The sequence below is a fragment of the Larimichthys crocea genome, chromosome XVIII (assembly GCF_000972845.2).
Source record: "Larimichthys crocea isolate SSNF chromosome XVIII, L_crocea_2.0, whole genome shotgun sequence".
In the NCBI taxonomy this organism is placed as follows: Eukaryota; Metazoa; Chordata; class Actinopteri; family Sciaenidae; genus Larimichthys; species Larimichthys crocea.
This window is the reverse complement of record NC_040028.1, coordinates 18,220,665-18,239,982: the sequence shown is the minus strand read 5'-3', so window position 1 is coordinate 18,239,982 and position 19,318 is coordinate 18,220,665. Positions and strand designations below refer to the sequence as shown.

Genomic DNA, 19,318 nt, shown 5'->3' with positions numbered 1-19,318 from the left:
GCCCTCTGTATAAAGAGCAATCCAAACATTTCTACAACAGTTTTGACATCAGTCACTGTACAGATGTATCGCTGCACACCAGCTCTGAGAAAACTCAGAATCAAGTCGACACGACACAGACTCACTTTTTTTTTTTATGCTCAGAGAATATTTTTCTCCCCGCTGTGCCCTTATTGAAGCTCCCTCACTAATCTCACACTATCTGCATGTTGTGTTTTAAAGCTCCCAGTTTCACTATCAGCTTTCCAGGTTTACCACAGTGCAGACAAAGTGGACACGGACAATAAGGTCAGCCGGTTCTGCGTGTTTTATGGCAGCAAACATTAAATTATGACCAAGAAAAGACAGATATGAACGAGGAACTCATGTCAGGAAATCATGTGAGCTTTCCAAAGTCAAAGTCAAAGTTTCACTTAAAGCTGAACCTACCTGAAGATCTTGACTTTACAAAGTCATCGGGTGAATGTTTTGTTGCGATGTAAGCTCGGCGTCTATGATCTCTCTTCTTCAAACTGAGCAAATTAATCTCTAATTATCACCTTTGCACAGCTCAATAAATACTGCTTTAAACTTGTCACGTACACTTTGCTTTTTTATGCTCCTCCATGCAGAAAGACACGAATGATGATATTTAATAATGAACATCAAAGCAGCGTCCATACCGCCTTATCCCGAATTCATCAATCCAAGAAAGCATCAACATCCACATACATACACACACCTTTGATATACTTCAAACACCAGAATTCAATCATTTAATTAATTATAGAGAGTAAAGAAAACTACAAATACTGTGTAATGTTGTTTATATAATTAACATGACCTGTTATTAATTAAATCGTACATCACACGTCCTGTGCGGTGGGTAGACGGTGAAAGATTTTCTGTGACAAATATATAACTTGAAGAGCAGAATGATGCATTCAGGGACATAACAAAACACGTTTAATTGAATTCCTACCTCACATATTGAAATGCTCTTGTTTGGGAACCAGTGCCATAGACCTGCAGCAACAAAAGGGAACAGAGTATGATTACTGCACAATGCACATACTGAAGATGAATGAGCTGCCACGTGTCAAACGACACATTTCTATTTAGCATACTTAAAAAAAGTCTAACTGGTTATTCAGCCTCACTGAGGTTAATTCAGTGTGTGTGGGGGGAAACAAGGCTTAACATGCGTACAGTGAGAGGTTCGCCCTGTAGAGCCTGCAGGATGAAGTTGCTGACAACACGTCCATCGTTCATGTGCATCCTGGAGCCAAACGTGTTGAAGATCCTGGCCACGCGCACCTCGACTCCTTCCTGTAAGCACAGAAACACGACAGCAGGTGACTCATTAGTCATTTATGAACTTGGTTTGAAAGTTTCTTTATTTTGATTAGTCGCTTTATTAACTTGCATTTTACTCAAGAACAGTGTACATCATTGCGTAAAGTTTATATAATGTCCTGGCAGGTATCAAACACACATATTAGATATTTACGCCCCTGGAATAATGTGTATGCATGAATTAATAAGTCATGCTAATCGTGATTACCCCAATCAATCAAGAGGCATGAAAAAATTCCTGCTGTTTGCCATTAAAATATACAATCACTTCAAATATTAGACGCTTACAATGTTGAAGCTGTGCAGCTGTAATCCAGCGGCAGCAGCGTTTATTCATCAGGCACAGAGGAGCATAAAACAGGACTACACACACCTGTCACCTGTCATCAATAACTTTAAGATACTAAAATATGAACTAAATGTTTCACAGCCTTTTACTTTAAAGCAGATTTGTCAGTTTCGCACATTTCTGGACAAAACCATCTGCCACTTTATTAAAATCTGTTCTCAGACCTGATTTCTCGATTCAAAGTGGGAGGTTATTTGTTCCTCTTGGAAAATTGCACTTTTTTACGATATATGCTGTCACCGGTGATAAATCTTGGATCTTGGGTGGAATGATAAACTAAACCTATGGATTTTAGAGTCGGGGGCAGAGGCGTGTCTGTAGACAACATCACTATAATCCCAGTACCGGCAAGACACAGCCTCAGGTATCAATTATATGATATTATCAATTATATAATATTCTTTGCATGGGAAGCGGAAATAACTTCATTGTGTGAGAATGTAGGACGATAGAGGATATTAAGTTGACCCTGAAAAAGAATATTCTCCAGGCAAATCTGACACTAGACTCTCCTTTAACACTCTCCATCAAAGAATGACTAAATGAGGCCAACTGTGTCATGGATACTCACACAGATCCCACAGCTGGGGAAAAAAAAAAAAAACTCTCACTTTAAAAAAAAAAAAAAAAACCCATGACCTTGCAACAATAAGTACCACTTTAGGTGGGCTGTGGGTCATATAACATGAATAAAAACATGGAAATTATGTAGAATCTTTCCTTGAAAATGTGAAACATGTAATTCAGTGGTTCACAACCTGCATATATATTCAGCAAGGTGAAGAACGAGGACGCAATGAGGACAATATGATGAAAAGGTCTCAGATGGATATGGGTGTGTGTGTGTGTGCACACTACCCCCTTGTAAATGTAAATTATGGTGTATGCATATACTCAAACACATGTCAGGGGGGAAAACAAACACAGTGTACACAGCTAATTGAGAATGCTGACACCGTCTACAATAACTATAATCTTATTGCCTGACACTACACAGTCATTTAAATCATGTACATCTGTGTTATTGCGTCTAATGATCTGTAACTATTATATATTCAAATAGGGGACCACATTGCCTCAGGGTTATTAAATTCTCAGTGTGCTGTCAAGTTTAATACACTCTCTGCAACTCTGCAAGTTAGAGCGTTGCCGACAACACTATATTTACTCCACAATCGCACGTACAAGACGAGCAGCGTGGTGAGACTTCACCGCGACGTTGACGTCAATCTCCCAGTTAAACTTTCTTTCATATGATATCGATAACTTCAGCTCAACAGTTCTGAATCAAGACTTTTAAGTATGCGGAGCGTGAAGCTTGTGGAAACTAGACCTGCTAATTCAATGCGGCAAATACATATTTAATCAACCCTCTATGTCTTATGCTGATCATCACATTTTCAGGTTGTACAACACGAGTTAAAACAAATGCATCAGTGAAGTACGATACCTCCCTGTCCTTTACTGGATCCTGAATATTAAATAACATCTTAACTTGATTTTGCGGTGAATGAAAATGCCTGAGCGTCACAGTTCTCATGTGTAATAGAAGTAACGCTGGCAAACTGATGAGAAAATATGTGTCCACTCCCTCTCACTTCAACTTCAATGATTGCTACAGTAACGAGCTAGCTGTGACTGTCCAGTGGGCTCTGCACTGTCGTCATTAAAATGTGAAGCATCTACATTTGCACATATATTGAGTAGAACGTCTGTATGAAAAAAAAGGCGTAGTTTTTTTTTTTTGTACGCCTGTCACGTGCAGCCACAACACACACTGCAGGTATCTGCTGCTCATTAAATATAGCTGTGTATGCGACTCTTCTACATAAATATCAATAAATAATAAAATGTTTAAATGCATCAGATCAGCTTGTTTTATTTACAGTATTTGCCTTCAGTCAGAGAAGCAGATGAGATATGCTTCTTTATTCAGCACGTGACATGCACCAGGGATGGGTATCACCATGGAAGGTGACCTCTCCATTGGTCTGGACTGAGGCGCTCAGAGCGTCCTCTGGTCGTTCAGTTATTAGCTGGCTACATTCGTATGATTTAATAAACTCCACGGGAGCAAATGTCTTTAGTTCTACCGACGAGCAGAGCCGATAACGTCTGAGCTTATCGATACTACACTTCGATAATTTAGCCCCAGTACTCTTTCAATACCGGGTTTTGTTTCCGATCCCTAATCTAGACTCATTAAATTTCAAATGGTAATGAATTTCGATTACATGACTGAGCAGTAGATGTAACGTGTGATATTCTCGTCCGTAGGCACGAGGCAAAAAGTGACAGGTGGATATCGGAAGGAGACTGTTTCCAAGAATTCTCCCAGTAGGTGTGAAAAAAAAATAATAATGAGCAGCTGAGGAAGAGAAGGTGACGAGGCAGATAAATAAATATCACCTGCCTGGAGGAAAGGCAAGAGAAGTCAATCATATCTGATCATCAAAGGCTCGTGTCAATCACGTCATAACGGGGAAAAAAATAAACCAAAAAAGTCTCGACGACATTTGGATGTTTAAGGAAACATGCATGAAATTTTAGGAGCTTTTTTTTTAATGATATCGTGCTTAAAGTATGATGTGAACTCAACACAGACCAGTGTCATTAACTATCTTCTCCTGACAGCATGTTGTCTTTCACTTGGTTCATTAGTGTTCCTTGTTGTTGTGATGGCTGAATCATTTAGGACCCACTTGAAGCTTGTAGAAATGGACACAAGCTCTAAGAAAGACACTAACGTCGCGGGTGATAAAGAGAAGAAGGATAGATGCAACGACATTGTCATTGCTTATGTAGAACCAACAGAGAATCCAAGTGTTCAAATTCAGCAACACGTTACAGCAGAAACTGGTACACCCGACAGAGGAGTGATGGTTTCTCTAGGAAAGGTTGCCTCAGACTCAGACAGACTAGGGCTTATCCCTCTATAATGCTGTCCTTGAATCCGTTCTCATGAGACTGAACAACAATCCACAGCAGGTGACCTTACAGACCAGTTTCACAGATTTAACCCTCCTCAAAGAACACGGATCGACCAGGGACGGTTTACCAGTCACCAATAAACCTGTTTAAAAACCCACAATCATGGAGTTTTGGCTAACCTCGCCTGTCTCAAATGTGTACCGTGGATTTGCAGTGATGATACCTGTTTCATGTAGGCGTAACACATTGTCTCTGCTACGCGTTTCCCCTCATCGTAGCATGCTCGAGGACCAATCGGGTTCACGTGGCCCCAGTACTCCTCGTTCTGTGGGTGAACCTCTGGATCTGGGACAAAAACAGATTAGAAATATTTCAAACACATTTTTTAAATTTCAGTTGTCAAACAAGGCTGACACAAGACACGTGTATGAAGACATTCACTGCAGGACTTCCCAGAATATTCAGCTTATGTTGTCAGATGCTGGCATCATGAATGGCTTGGGATGAAGTTGCTGTAGAAGTCTCAACTATATTTTATTGGAGGCAGCGTGATGGTTTATTGAAAGACAATTCCGCTCACATATAATGTAACTACACATCCGTCGGGTATCCTTTCTAAAGGAGTCCATAAAGCGCTGATTGTCACTGCCGGCTGTGCATATCAATGAATCCAGAAAATATGAAGAGAAGCAGGGCTGCCAAATTATCACGCACTAACTGTTGACGCTTCACAGGCTCTCAGGCCACATGTCCATTTTCCCACGCAATGTTAAAGAACCTTATACCTGATAACAGCATGAAAGGACGACACACAAACCAGTCACCATCCTCCTCTCACACACTGAGCTCAGTGCAGTGTTAATTCTGTCGCCCATTTTTCAATTTAGTCTTAGTCTTGCGTCAAAGTTCGTCATATTTTAGTCGACTAAAAGTCTAAAAATTTTAGTCTAGTTTTAATCAAACGTGAACACAAGGTCCAGTTTTAGTCAAAACATTTTAGTCTTTTATTTATTTCAGGAATATTTTTTTTGTTTATCATTGTGACTTTTTCTCTGCTTCTAAATAATGGAAATGAGACCACACGTCCAGTCTCTTTTTCCTTCGGAGCATGATTGCGTTGTCCGTACGCCGTGTTTCTCCTGCATGCTGTTTGTTTTCAAGCCACAGGTGCGAGAGCAGCCAGAGGATCTCAAACGTGTGGCCGTGACGTGGCCTACAGTAAAAGAAGTGCTGGCACAAACACATGACGGCAGGACTGGATGTTGCTTTTGTTTCTTATATAGTAGACGAAAACAAGGAGGACGTTTTTGTTTATTTATGACATTTTCGTCTCGTTTTTATTCGTCAACAAAAACGCACATTGGCACATTTTTCGTCAGTGTATGTTTTAGAACACTGTCGTCTCGTCATCGTCTCGTCTTAGTCAAGGGAAAAAGGCTCGTTGACTAACATATTTTGTCTCGTCTGACAAAAGTAACACTGGCTCAGTGTGAGTTACTATGGTTATGAGGCTTGTTGCCCAGAAGCTTTCTTGCAGTCCACAATAAAAAGGTCATTAGGTTAGTATGGCTGCGCAAAACCATGAATGTAATTGGGAAGATCCCAAAGTATGGTGGCGAGGTTTGGTCTCCTGATTTATAGGAGGTTGGCAAATATGCTGATCAACCTTAGTTATTCATCATCAGTCATGATTATTATGACCCAACTGATGCAGCAGGTTAAAATCAAACTGCCTGCATGAACACTGTCTGTGCACAGTCTGTGTTTTTGTGATGCTATTAGTTATAAATTAGTTTAAAACTGAATGAGAACATGCAAAAGAGTCAATGCACTTGTCCTTTTCCAATAACAGTGACTCATAATAACAAATCATACTTCTCATTCAAAAAAAGAAAAGGAAGGAAATTGGTTTAATTAACTCCTCAGTGAACTTAACAGCGTCTGCTTAGAAAAACTCTGTAGAAGACTCTTGGCATAAAGTTGACCATTTGTCTTTTAACTTTAAAATGAGTCAGAGGTAATCTTTCTTACCTCCATAAACTTCAGACGTAGAAGCCAGGAGGAGTCTGGCGCCCACACGTTTGGCCAGACCTTGAAACAAGAACACAGTCAAAGTCTTTTTCTTTTGCAATTCAATCAGAGAGCGTACGCAGATTAGAAAGAAGTGAGACAGCACTAACTGTACCACTGTCAAGGCTGCACAGACTAAAAAATGTTTCATATATGCAAATAATTATCTTTTTTGAAGAATATTCATACAGTGCATCAACAATAAAATTAAATTAAGTCCTTTAATTTTGGTTCATGAGATAAAAAAGCAATTTTTTTGCTCACAATAAATCTTTAAATTTCATTATATATAAAATATAAGACTTTCAACAGTCTGACAGCACCCTGACAAAAGAACAAGAAATTTGGGGTTTGACTCTGAAGCATTTAGCAGGTGGCATGGATAAAAACTGAAAGTGTAATGAGGAAGAATGGTCTGGTAAATAATGATGTTTTCTGAGTTACAAGGGGAAGAAAAACATTGTATGAAAACACAATTTTAGTGCCAAAATCTCAAAGAACTGGAGAAGAAAATGCAGAAGAAGAAGAACAAGAGGCACATTTCATTTTTAAAAACTCACTGAATTACTGTGATGGGATTCATTTCAAACTTGGAAGTTGTTTTTAAGACCTAACTAAATCACTTGTATGAACACAAGTCAGCAGCGTGCATTCACTGTACTCACCAAGCATGTTCAGAGTGCCAATAGTGTTGGTCTTGAGTGTTTTGATCGGGTTGTACATGTAGTTGGGAGGAGAGGCTGGAGATGCCAAGTGATAGATCTGGTCCACTGTAAAGAGCAGGAGAATGTGCACATCTGAACATCTAAATCTTACAACAGTGCAACTGAATTATTACCTCCCATTTTCTACTAAGAGAGGTCGGGTTTGTTGTATTGTTTGTGTCTTAACAGGATTACAGAAAAACTACCTGAAACAGACAGATGGACGCATTTTTCTGGCAAAATGAATGAATTTGTTGCACGTGCTTGATGGTGACTAAACGTCATAGCCACTGTAGAAACGAATGCAGCAGGTATGTGAGTAATAAGCAACTGAAATCTTGATTTTTACGACACCCTTGGAAAAAAGTCAATGAGTGCAGACATGCACATCATAGAAAACTGCAGAACTGTCCTTTCCAAGTGTCCTTCTAGTTTTCTTTATTGTTGCTATTTACATGCTGCAGCTTTTTGGATCCTTGAGCTTGTAGTTACTGAATGAGTTTGACGTTGCAAACACAGTAACGCACGTGAACTATGTGCTTATCCTCCTCAAGGTCTACTCGCCCTGTATGTCTTCAAAGCCTCAATGATCTTTGACTCATTCTCAGACGCTTCTCACCACCGTCCCATTTTCTAAACGACTTCATTCATATTTTTTTTTTCTTTTCAGGCTGAATTCAAGCACAGATTGAAGGCTTGACCTCTTCATTTGAACATTTTCACTTTCACGTCTTGCTCCATCTTCTGTCAGAACATTTCTATTCATTGCAAAACTTATTTCCTCTCGGAAATAATCCAGAGTCTTTACGGTGGCTTTTCATATTGGTGCGGCGGATGGCAAAAGGAAGTCACCTGATTGTAACTATGGTGGCCATCGTTTTTTGATTACCTGTGACCGTGAAAGGAAGTGGCGTAGGCTTGCTAGAGACTGTACTGTCTGCTAAATAAGAAACTACCTTTGCATTTTCACTCCAACATACGTTGAATGCACCATTTGCAGTTGGTTTGCTCTGCTATTCCTTCTCTTGGTAATGCTGCGATCTCTTGCTGTTTGTACAGCGTTTCTAATGCGCCACCCCCGAAACCACCTGTAGTCTTTGAGTCTAACAGAGCAACAGGACGCTTCTGACAGCTGATATTATCCTAAACAAACAAACAAAATATCGGAAATGGGTCAGGCTTTGTACACCCGATACATATTGATCGACTTGGATGTGCCCGTGCCGGACATTATAGACGCTCATTCAATTAACAGTCCACACCCTCGTATAATAGACTGTTGTCCAGTGAAGATGAATGGAAAAATGGAAATGTGTCCAAGCAGAGTTTCTAACTGTGAGCTAAGCCTGGGCTCATTTGTTTTCTTTCTGGGCGTCATGATAGCCTCCTGTAGGTTTGGACCACTCTGAGGTTTTGTGCAACGATACAAAGGGGGGTTCATTTAACACCCTCTACCCAGAATACAATACAATGTTCAAGAGATCCCTGCACTATTTGTGTGTTCATGTTTTGTGTTGCTCCATTATGGCGATAAGCAACAAATTTCATGTTCTGTGTACAGTATCTGCTTAAAAAAAAGAAAAAAAAAGCTATTATCTCACGTAACCATGTGGAGAGAGCAATTTGTACATCTGAATGACTTCTATTGACTGCCTTTGTAAACATTTGCAGAGACCTGAGCTTTGCTTCTCAAAGGTGTTTTTTTATTCATCACAGCCGGAATAAAGGATGATTATTTTCTCGGATTAAATAAAACAAGGAGTAAACACTATGAAATCAATGGGAAAATAATCAAGCTGAGTAAAGATAAAGGCATTGTGAAGGTAAATGTGCATGATAGGCATTCAACACGGCCTGTGTGTGTTCATGCACATAAGCAGGAAGATTACCGACAGCTTTCCGCAGTAATTTGATTTTGTAACATCTTATAATTGAGAAAGCTGGCCGGCAACACAGGGCAGGAAGTTAGAGAAACAACAGGAACTTTTTTACATGTTTATATGCTACATAGATTATATGATTTATATACTACAGACAGGAAAAATAACCGCCTCTATAACCCTGAAACTATGCTATCATAAAATACTATGCAAAACAAAACATACAGAAGTGAAGGCTGGGTGAAATCCATTACAACAACACCACCACCACGTCATGACCGAATCAACACTTTCTCTGACACATTCTGAACATTTTAACATTCACAACATCCATTTTCTTCAATTAAATCAAGAAAAAACTGAGGTAATTGTTTTTGGCAATAAAGAGAAGAGGGTTGCTGTCAGTAAACACCTTGAGTTACTGTCTCTAGAAACTAAAGACCAAGTCCGAAACCTTGGTGTGTTGATAAACTCAGATCTGACCTTCAACAGTCATAAAATCAGTCACCAAAACAGCCTTCTACCAACTGTAGACTACTGTACTGTAATGGTCTTTTGACTGGACTCCCCCAAAAAAGTATCAAACAGCTGCAGCTCATTCAGAACGCAGCAGCTCGAGTTTTGACCAGAACAAAGAGATCAGAGAACGTCACCCCAGTTCTTAAGTCTTTACACTGGCTCCCAGTTAGCCACAGAATAGATTTTAAAGTTCTGCTACTAGTTTACAAATCGTTTAATGTTTTAAATTGTTTTCAAATTGGCTGTTTTAATGATTTTAAATGACATGATGTTTTCTTAATAGTTGGTTCTAATTTCTGTATATATATATATTTTTTGTTTTAATTTAAATTTTCTTCTCTTTTTTTATTTTTTATTTCTATTTTTATTTTTATTGCTCGTCTTAATGTCCAATGTTTTTCCTTGCCTCTGTAAAGCACTATGAATTGCCTTGTGTACGAATTGTGCAATACAAATTGCAACCTTCACTAAAGTGAAGGGATTCGTTGTGGCGCTGTCGTATTGGATAGCACAGCATTCTACAGGTGAGCAATACTGAGAAACCAAGGTGAAGACAGAGGCACACTGTGAACAGGAGTAAAAAGACATTTTGTCTAAATATTTCATGTGCTGGATGTTTTTGTTTATTTGATCAGAAATCCAAACACTAATGATTTAAAACCAAATTATTATTTGACTTCTAATGGAAAAACAACTTATCCCTGTGCTTGCTTCTGTTGTACGAGACTTCATTGCTCGATGTATTGTATATTCTATTTCTATGCTACTGATGCTGAGGTTTTCATTTCATGTACTGAAATAGGTGATAAAACTTAAACACCTCATCATTTAACAAAGATAAATTTATATTTTATATATTTTGAGCTTAGGAAACCTACAAGTGACGTCACACATACAGTACGTTGTCCATTCATTGGTTAATAGCAGCTGGTTGCTGGGCAGAAATTCACAAGACTTTCTATTGCTGCCATTCTGTACTACCTCTCTCTCTCTGACACACACACACCTTTCGATCTAAATGATGCATACATTAAACATGCATAAACACACGGTATAGGCGAGACACAACAAGCATCAAAACACACTCAAAATTTCTTGAGAGATTTTTGTGTCTTTAGTTAGTCAAGCCAGTCCTACTTTGGACCAAGTTAACTACTCTCTCACTCACCTTCAATATAAAGAGGCTCCACCACATCATGATTGATGAGCTCGAAGTTTTCGTGGCCAATCCAGTGCTCCACGTTCCTTTTCCTTCCCGTGAAGAAGTTGTCCACCACGGTGACCTCATGGCCGTCCATCATCAGCTTGTCGGTCAGGTGGGAACCGACGAAACCGGCTCCACCAGTAATCTAATGGATGATATCAGCAGCTTTCTTATTGTACTGTATATTGACAATACAGCTGAGGCTGATGGGAATGTCTTTAGTTTTGCAGTTATTTGGTCATAAAGTGGGAAATGAATTTAAAATTAGGACCTGCTGATGGTTCCTAGATGAAAAGTCAGAGGGTCACTCTGACTTTTTAGCCAAAAAGATTTTAAAGTAATCAAACCAATAGGTGGTGAGACATTTCAATCAAAACTCATAATGGTGCTTGATGAAAAGTCGAGATGAAGGATTCATTCTGGAACCATAAACGTCTGCACAAAACCTCTGCCAATCCATCTCGTAAATGTTGAGATATTTCAGTCTGGACTTAAGTGGCGGACAGGCCATCATCTGAAGCCGAATGAATTCAGTTTAAAATTGCTTGATAACAACTGCAAGTGAGGCTGAAAGCTTCAGGCCATGACAAAGTGGTTCAACTCAGTACAACAATTACTGTGGATGTAATTGTATGAGCGTTTGTCGCATACCAAAATTCTCTTCCGATCCTTTTCTGACAGGAATTTCACAGGTGGGTATTTCTGAGAAAAACTAGGAGAAAGAGAGAGAAGACTTAGTGATGAACATCTGGAAGAAAAAGTCCATGAGAAGGAAGAAAAACATAACATAAATAAATGTCCTTTCACTGTAGTATTATGAAAACTCTGCTCTCATGACATGCACAATAGGTGAACTGGTTTGCCAAGGATTAATATTATGATTAGGAATGACTGATGATTTAGCGTGTTGCCAAATTCCAACATGTCAGGATCTTTATTTATCTGCGTGCAATCCTGTCCCTCCTGACAGAAAAGCTGGACAAACCTACAAAAATAACCTCCAAGTTGTGATTAACCAGATTTATCCTTTAATCTCCAAAGTGGCATAAATATATATGTGTCTCATCTGAATTCAAGACAGCAAACGTGTCTCACTGAACCTCTGAAAGAAAATCAGTAGCTGCGACAGACCAGAACAACATCATACACCGATAAGCCTGCAATGTTCTCCAACAATCCACCTATAGCGCTCCACGGAGGCTTTCCAGGAGGGTCTCGAAATCCTGTCGCACATTATAGATTCACAGAGAGCAGCATGCAGAGGGAACACATGGAGGCAATCATCTCAACAAGTGGCTTCATATTTCTGCCTTATTAGAATTCAAGGCATCGAGAGTAAAAAATAATGAACCTTTAAAAGCTTAATTTATATGTCATCAGTAGCTGCAATCAATCAGTCAATATTGGTTTCATAACATTTATCCTGCTGTGCAGAAGTCACCATGTGACTTCTAATATTGCAGCACATGGTCTAACGTGGCACTGATGCATCCTCTAGTTTGACTTGGAGTGAAAATTAGATTTCTTTGTGGAAACAAAACATTAATTAATAAACAGCTCATTAACTTCACTGAGCATTGAGCTGATATTGATATTTTAATGAGAGGGAGAAGACGTGGATTGTCGATGTCAACAGGTCTGCAGACGACCAGTTTCCTCTAAACAATTTTAATCTGTGAATTTAAAAAAACTGATACATACCTTTGTTCCAGATCACGAATCTTCTCCCTGAGAGGAGCCACAGCCTGAAGTGAGATGAGAACACAAGTCGATGTGAGTGTAATGTGGTGTGTATGTGCCTCTTAACCTCTTCCACCATAAACAATGAGTTTCTCTGTTTTAAGGGGGTCGGCAGACGATCTTCAAGTGGAGATAGAAGGTCAGACGTGTGTGCCACATGGAACCAGCATACATTGACCTTAACGTAAATTTGAGATGGAGCTCTGCACCGTTTGTCAAGTTTTTATAGTCATAAATACATAATAAACAGTGTTTTACTTGGGCACCTACTCAAATATGATAGCCTTTCACATGCTCAATTATGTCTCTCACGTTTCTGCCATTTTATTACACAGACTTGGTGCAAAATATTACAAATTCTGACCTCAAAAAAGGTCAAAAATCTTTCTGAAATACCACATTCAGACAAAGTAACAGCATAAGAAACGAGTGCGGTTATTAGATATAAAGGACCTCTGAGGTTTCTGTGAGAATTACATCTGCAATTTAATGGCAAGCACTTCTCTCTTCGAAATGACTCAGAAAGCCTCTTGTCGTCAATATACGGTACTTAAGAAAGACAATCAACGTTTGTTTGCCTTAGGTTTCTAGATTGTGGTTGTTTCATGAGAATGATTATCCAACAGGTCAGGACAGATCTTTTTAATAATCAAGTTTCAAAAAATGGTCTTGCTACTTCATGGATTTTCAGCACTGTATGCAGGTATAGTCAAATACAGCAGGCAGAAATGACACATTTGCACTACATGCAAAAAAAGGGCATGATTTCTGCCCGTGCTGCATGGGATTACCATAAAGTACTCGTGGCTACCCACGAAACGTCATTGTTATTCAGTTATCCTGACATGTGCGACCTCCATCACAGATGCAGTGACCTATGCATATAAACATGGATCCATAGAATATGTATGTAGTATTACTTTTATCAGCCTTTTCTGGTGTGTAGAATGAGGAGGTGTGAATGATTCAAGCTGTACAACCTTGTTCTGCCAAATTATTACAAAAAACCCCCTGGCTAAAATCACAAATCTGCCGTCATAATACCGTCAACTCCTCTCACCTCCTGCATGAGCTTGTTGGAGACCTTCAACAGCTCCTTCAGCAACAGACTGCTACTCCAACCATGTAAGAAGGAGCGTCCATAAGTTCTCCCACAGACTATTTAACACCGGCATGATTTCATGACATGCCTCTATAGATTTGAGTAATTTCTTATCCACCTGTGCGTACGAGCTGCTGTGAAAGTGCTGTATACTGTGCGTTCAAATCTGCATCTGCATCTTTCACGTCAAGCTCTCAACTGTGATAATAAACAAAAGCAAAATATGTAAAAGCAAAATAAAGAAATAATTTGCATCAAGACAAAATCAACATAATTTGCTCGTTAAACGATCCCTTAAATAAAGAAGAAATAATGAAAGCTCTGAGTTTATTCCTGTACCGTGCCTACATCCATCTGCTGTGCACACACGCTTCATCTGTGGGGAATCTGTCCATAAAGACGTCCACATTTGCTCATTTCTCTCAGGATTAATATGAATATTGAATATCTGAATATGTTATTAGCCTAAATAATAATTGCTTAACTCAATGTGTGTTTATTCTCTAAATCTGAGCTTTATGGAACAACATTTATTGTTAGCAGGGACCTGATATGAGATCAGCGGTTCGATCCCCGGTTCGATCCCCTCCAGTCTGCATGTCAAAGTGTCCTTGGGCAAGATACTGAACCCCAAATTGTTCCCAAAGGCTGCGCCATCGGCGTGTAATTGTGAATGAATTGTTAGCTCCTCAAACTGATGGGCAGTTGTCACCTTGCATGGCAGCCAATGCCATCAGTGTATGAATGTGTGTGAATGTACAGTCCAGTATGTGCACGAGGAAGAGAAAGATAACGTACAGTGTCGCCTTGAACGTGCAAAAGAAAACATGGTGATGGTGAAAACAGTCAAACTCACTTCATCGATTTCCTGCTTAATCTTCATCGCTCCGTGTTCTTGTATTGATCTATGATGAGACAAAGAAGAGGTGGGAGGAGACGTTAGCAGACTGTAATCACAAGGCCAAAGAAAACAGACAACTTGACTTGATGAGACGTTAGCAGCGCCCACTCTTCCAAAAAGAGAGGGATGATGAATGAAAACCCTAAATAAAAACAGGTATTGTACATGTTGATATAATCAATTTTCTGTGTTACTGTTTGAGGATAAAACACGCTATTTTTTACCTCACAACTTCTAGTTTATTCAACGTTAATGCAGCGTTTTTTTGTGCTCTTCACAGTCAAGCTGCTCTGGACTGTGAGCAGCTACCGACATCGTAAATTAATTTCACCGTAACAGAAAAAGAAGAAGACGCCAAAGAAGAAACGTTAACGTTACATAAACGCTTTTTAGTTATATTCTGTGGCAGCAAAAGCACGACACGGCCTTTCAGTAACTATCACACTGCATCCTGAGTTTATTTAAACATATTATGGCTGAATAAAGTGATCTAAAGTAACAAATCTCCTCAACAAATGTTACCCACAAGGACACATTTCCTAAAGGGGAAAGCTCAGCTGGTAAACACTAGGGCTGCCACGATTAGTAGCTTGGTCACGATTATGTCGACGAACAAAATCGTCGACAACTAATTTAGTAGTCCACGCATTGTTTTTTTTGTTTTTTTTAAGTTTGCTTTTCTCTCGAAACTGCGGCTGCAGCTTCCACTGCCACGTCTGCCTTTCTGTCACATATGTACGTATGATCTGATTAGTCAACTAATCAAAAAAATAATCGGTGATTAGTCGACTATCAAAATAATCGTTTGTGGCAGCCCTAGTAAACACACAGGTGTATTTGGCTAAAGGTGTGTACTAATACCAACCTCACTTTAGAAATACTCCACTACAAGGAAAGGTTGACAAATTAAACTTGACTGGGTCCAGTCATGATCCACGTCTTGGCCGATATTTAGATTAGCCAGGAGGCGGAAGAAGCAAACATGGTGTTGTTGGCGCCACATATTTTCGACTTCAAAGCGGCGCTTTGGAAACGTACAGGTGACGTCACTCATGCTCCATCCATTCCTTATACTGTCATTGGATGATCCCTGTCAGTGTTTTACTACTATTAATAACAATATATGTTGTTTTTGGATTAGTATGACTGCTGCCTTTAATGTGTATGTTGGTGATGTTTAAAGTTCAGCTACTTTTAATTACTTTATACAATGCTGGGTAGTTGAATTGACAGGATCATCATATGTTTGCACTGTCTTGGAATATACAGTAGTTTTGGGTCGATATGATGCGTTAGGGTCATGAGGTCTCACTTGGTTTCAGAGAAAATCCATAACAGTTAAATCCTGATTCATCATACCTGGAAGTATTTGTCACGGAGAAGAATAATGATGTGTGCTTTACGACAAGCACCCCGCACTCTTATCGGGATCGCTTAATTAAATGGGCTAAACTACATGGCAGAGCGGAGAAGAATGGCTCATGCTGATAGAGATCACACTCATCATGCTCTGCAAATAACCTCATTACATTACCCACTCAATATGACGGCACAGAGGTGAGTAATCGAGTAATCGGGAGGGCCGGTGCTTAGGGACTCCTCTGAATTCTGATCAGGGAGTTTTGTACCTTGATACTTAACCATTCAAAAGAGATTTTTTTTTTTAACGTACTTATTTATGACAAGAATCAGATGTAAAACAAATTCAATGAAATAATGATGTAAAGATTTGTCCATGGTACTGAAGGTCACATGATGTTTTCACAGAATACGCCAGTCTATTCATCTCTTTTAATCCAGCCTTGGGTAAAATGTTGAATATGTGGAATATGAAAAAATAAAGCAGTAAAATAAGAGAGAAATTAATCACGGTACCTCATGTTCGTTCCCCAGACAGCTGAAAGAGAAAAAAAAAAGAAAATGTGTTAGGAAAATGTCAACATCATGAAGTATAACCTATTTATGGAGCAGAGTCACATTCAGTGATATCAGTAACTCCAAGAGTAACACTGCTAAAGACAGCCAAGAGAGGAAAAGAAGCACCGGACTGTACGGTCTGACAAGTGGGCTGTAAATCAGTGAGCTGCAAATCATTAAAAGTTTACACTGAGAAAATGAGTTCAAACATACAGAGCATTACTAGATAAAATAATAACCCGTGATAAGAAATAAATTAAATGTCATCAAACGTTCCCCAAACAAAATTCTATTTAAAATGAGTAATAAGAATAAAGCCGCAAAACAAACATCAATGTTCAAATGACTAAATCACACTGCATACATTTTATTTCCTCAGTTTTCTCAGGATAATGAGTTCATTCATTTCAGTGTTTACAGATCTCAAATAAATTATGGTGTTGTTAATTAAGACTCTGGAACGCCCTGCCTGAGGACTCACAGAATCAATTAATTACTAACATTTTTATAGACCTCCTTTTATGTGATGTCATGTCTTTTTTTTAAAAAGTATTGTGTAAATATGTAGATGTTCATTTATTACTATATTTATTATTTGATTGTTGTCTTAATTAAGTTATTGTTATTATATATATTATTATTATTACCTCAGAAAAACAAAGTTTTGTTGAGATCTCAAGAAAATGATTCTATTATCTCGGGATAACAACGTTTGTTACTGGTTTATTATTTTGACAACAAAGGAAACAGAATAGATACTTTTTAATTAATCCCATGAGGGTTTTTTTTACCCAAAATACAACCACCCACACACAAAGGGCTAATAGACATGCAAATGTTGAGAGATGGGTAGCCACACAGAGAAGTTAGGGGGTCCGGTACCTTGCTTAAGGGCACCTCGGCAGTCTCCAGCTGCTAGTCCACCCTCCATACTTTGGTCCATACTGGACTTGAACTACAGACAGAAACTACTACCGTCTCTAAACTTAAAATAAAATGTATGACATGAATGTATGACCACATAATGCTTCCGTACCTTTGGAAACAGTGACTTTAGGGTGTACTCTTAATAAAAACAGTGACTTTACGGTGTACTTTTAATAAAAACAGCGACATTAGGGTGTACTTTTAATAGAAACAGTGACTTTAGGGTGTACTTTTAATAAAAAACGGTGACTTTAGGGTGTACTTTTAATAAAAAACAGTGACTTTAGGGCATACTTTTAATAAAAAACAGTGACTTTAGGGCGTACTTTTAATAAAAAACAGTGACTTTAGGGCGTACTTTTAATGGAAACAGTGACTTTAGGGCGTACTATTAATGGAAACAGTGACTTTAGGGTGTACTTTTAATAAAAACAGTGACACTAGGGTGTACTTTTAATAAAAACAGTGACACTAGGGTGTACTTTTAATAAAAACTGTGACTTTAGGGTGTACTTTTAATGGATACAGTGACTTTAGGGTGTACTTTTAATGAAAACGGTGACTTTAGGGTGTACTTTTAATAAAAATGGTGACTTTAGGGTGTACTATTAATGGAAACAGTGACTTTAGGGTGTACTTTTAATAAAAACAGTGACTTTAGGGCGTACTTTTAATGGAAACAGGTGGACTTTTAATGGAAACAGTGACTTTAGGGTGCACTTTTAATGGAAACAGTGACTTTAGGATGTACTTTTAATAAAAAACTGACATCTTTTTACCACTTCATCACATGTCTGTCTGTTTTCCCCTAATGAAAATGAGACCAGTGTACATTTAAGGTTTTTCCTACTTTGTTTTCTTTAGCATCTTATCAATGAAGGTCACATTACGGAGCAGGGGGTCTGTCCACCAAACAGTATGCTGTGACAGTTTAAAACTACCAGTTTGAATGTAAACAAAGTGATGACAGTCCAACAGTTACTTACAGGCAATGTAGGCGATCAGAGCGAGGGCAAAAAGCAGCTTCATCATTCTTCGGTTTAATCTTGAAATCAGCCAGATGACCCGCTTCATCATCCGCTCAATGCAACAGGAGGACCGGGGGGAAAACCCAAACGAGCCACCACGAATCAAGTCCAGCTATAGCATGTTTGAATCCCGGGTGGAGTTCGTTTTTTAACTTGGCACATAAAGAAATCGGTAAAAAGTAGCCTGACAGGACGGGCGAGCTAAGCTGCCTCCTGCTACGTCAACACCAAAAGCAAGGAGCAGTTACGTGGCTAACACACACACACACACACATACACACACATATACACACACACACACACACACACAGGTAGCACCAGGTGTTGTATCAACACTCACAACTACATATAAACTTATTTACCCGCGCCATTTAACCGAGTGACAACGGTCATATCACCTGCGTCATAACTGTCACTTCAGCCGTTAAACAGCCGTTAACCAACGGTTACTTAGCCGTTAGCAACCACTTAGCAACGCAGCTTAGCACGCGAGCTACTTTTTTTTTTTCTACCGCCGCTTAAAATAAAAAACAAAAAACAAATCAGACCCGAGCCGTCACGTTTATATTAAAATAAGTACCGGGATGATAATAATAATGATAATAAAAAAACAGCGGTTCGTTTTAATCCACACATGCCGGACTTTGCTGCTCTCAGTCGGGCCGAGGAGGAGCAGCGACTGAGCGATGAGTCCGCGCTCGATTCAGCAGC

The 19,318-nt window shown here is 39.0% G+C and overlaps 1 protein-coding gene across 1 annotated transcript in view; it reads right to left on the bottom strand.

Moving 5' to 3' along the window:
- uxs1 (UDP-glucuronate decarboxylase 1) overlaps window positions 1-19,318 on the bottom strand; it is a 25,995-nt gene extending 6,677 nt beyond the window's left edge. The window contains exons 1-11 of the mRNA XM_019255795.2: window positions 18,566-19,318; window positions 16,611-16,632; window positions 14,691-14,739; window positions 12,694-12,737; window positions 11,644-11,704; window positions 10,957-11,137; window positions 7,351-7,455; window positions 6,647-6,706; window positions 4,839-4,960; window positions 1,189-1,308; window positions 962-1,005 (exon numbers count right to left, since the gene is read on the bottom strand). Of these exons, the coding sequence (XP_019111340.1) occupies window positions 962-1,005; window positions 1,189-1,308; window positions 4,839-4,960; window positions 6,647-6,706; window positions 7,351-7,455; window positions 10,957-11,137; window positions 11,644-11,704; window positions 12,694-12,737; window positions 14,691-14,739; window positions 16,611-16,632; window positions 18,566-18,656 (899 nt within the window). The 5' untranslated portion in view covers window positions 18,657-19,318. The remainder of the gene's footprint in view (window positions 1-961; window positions 1,006-1,188; window positions 1,309-4,838; window positions 4,961-6,646; window positions 6,707-7,350; window positions 7,456-10,956; window positions 11,138-11,643; window positions 11,705-12,693; window positions 12,738-14,690; window positions 14,740-16,610; window positions 16,633-18,565) is intronic.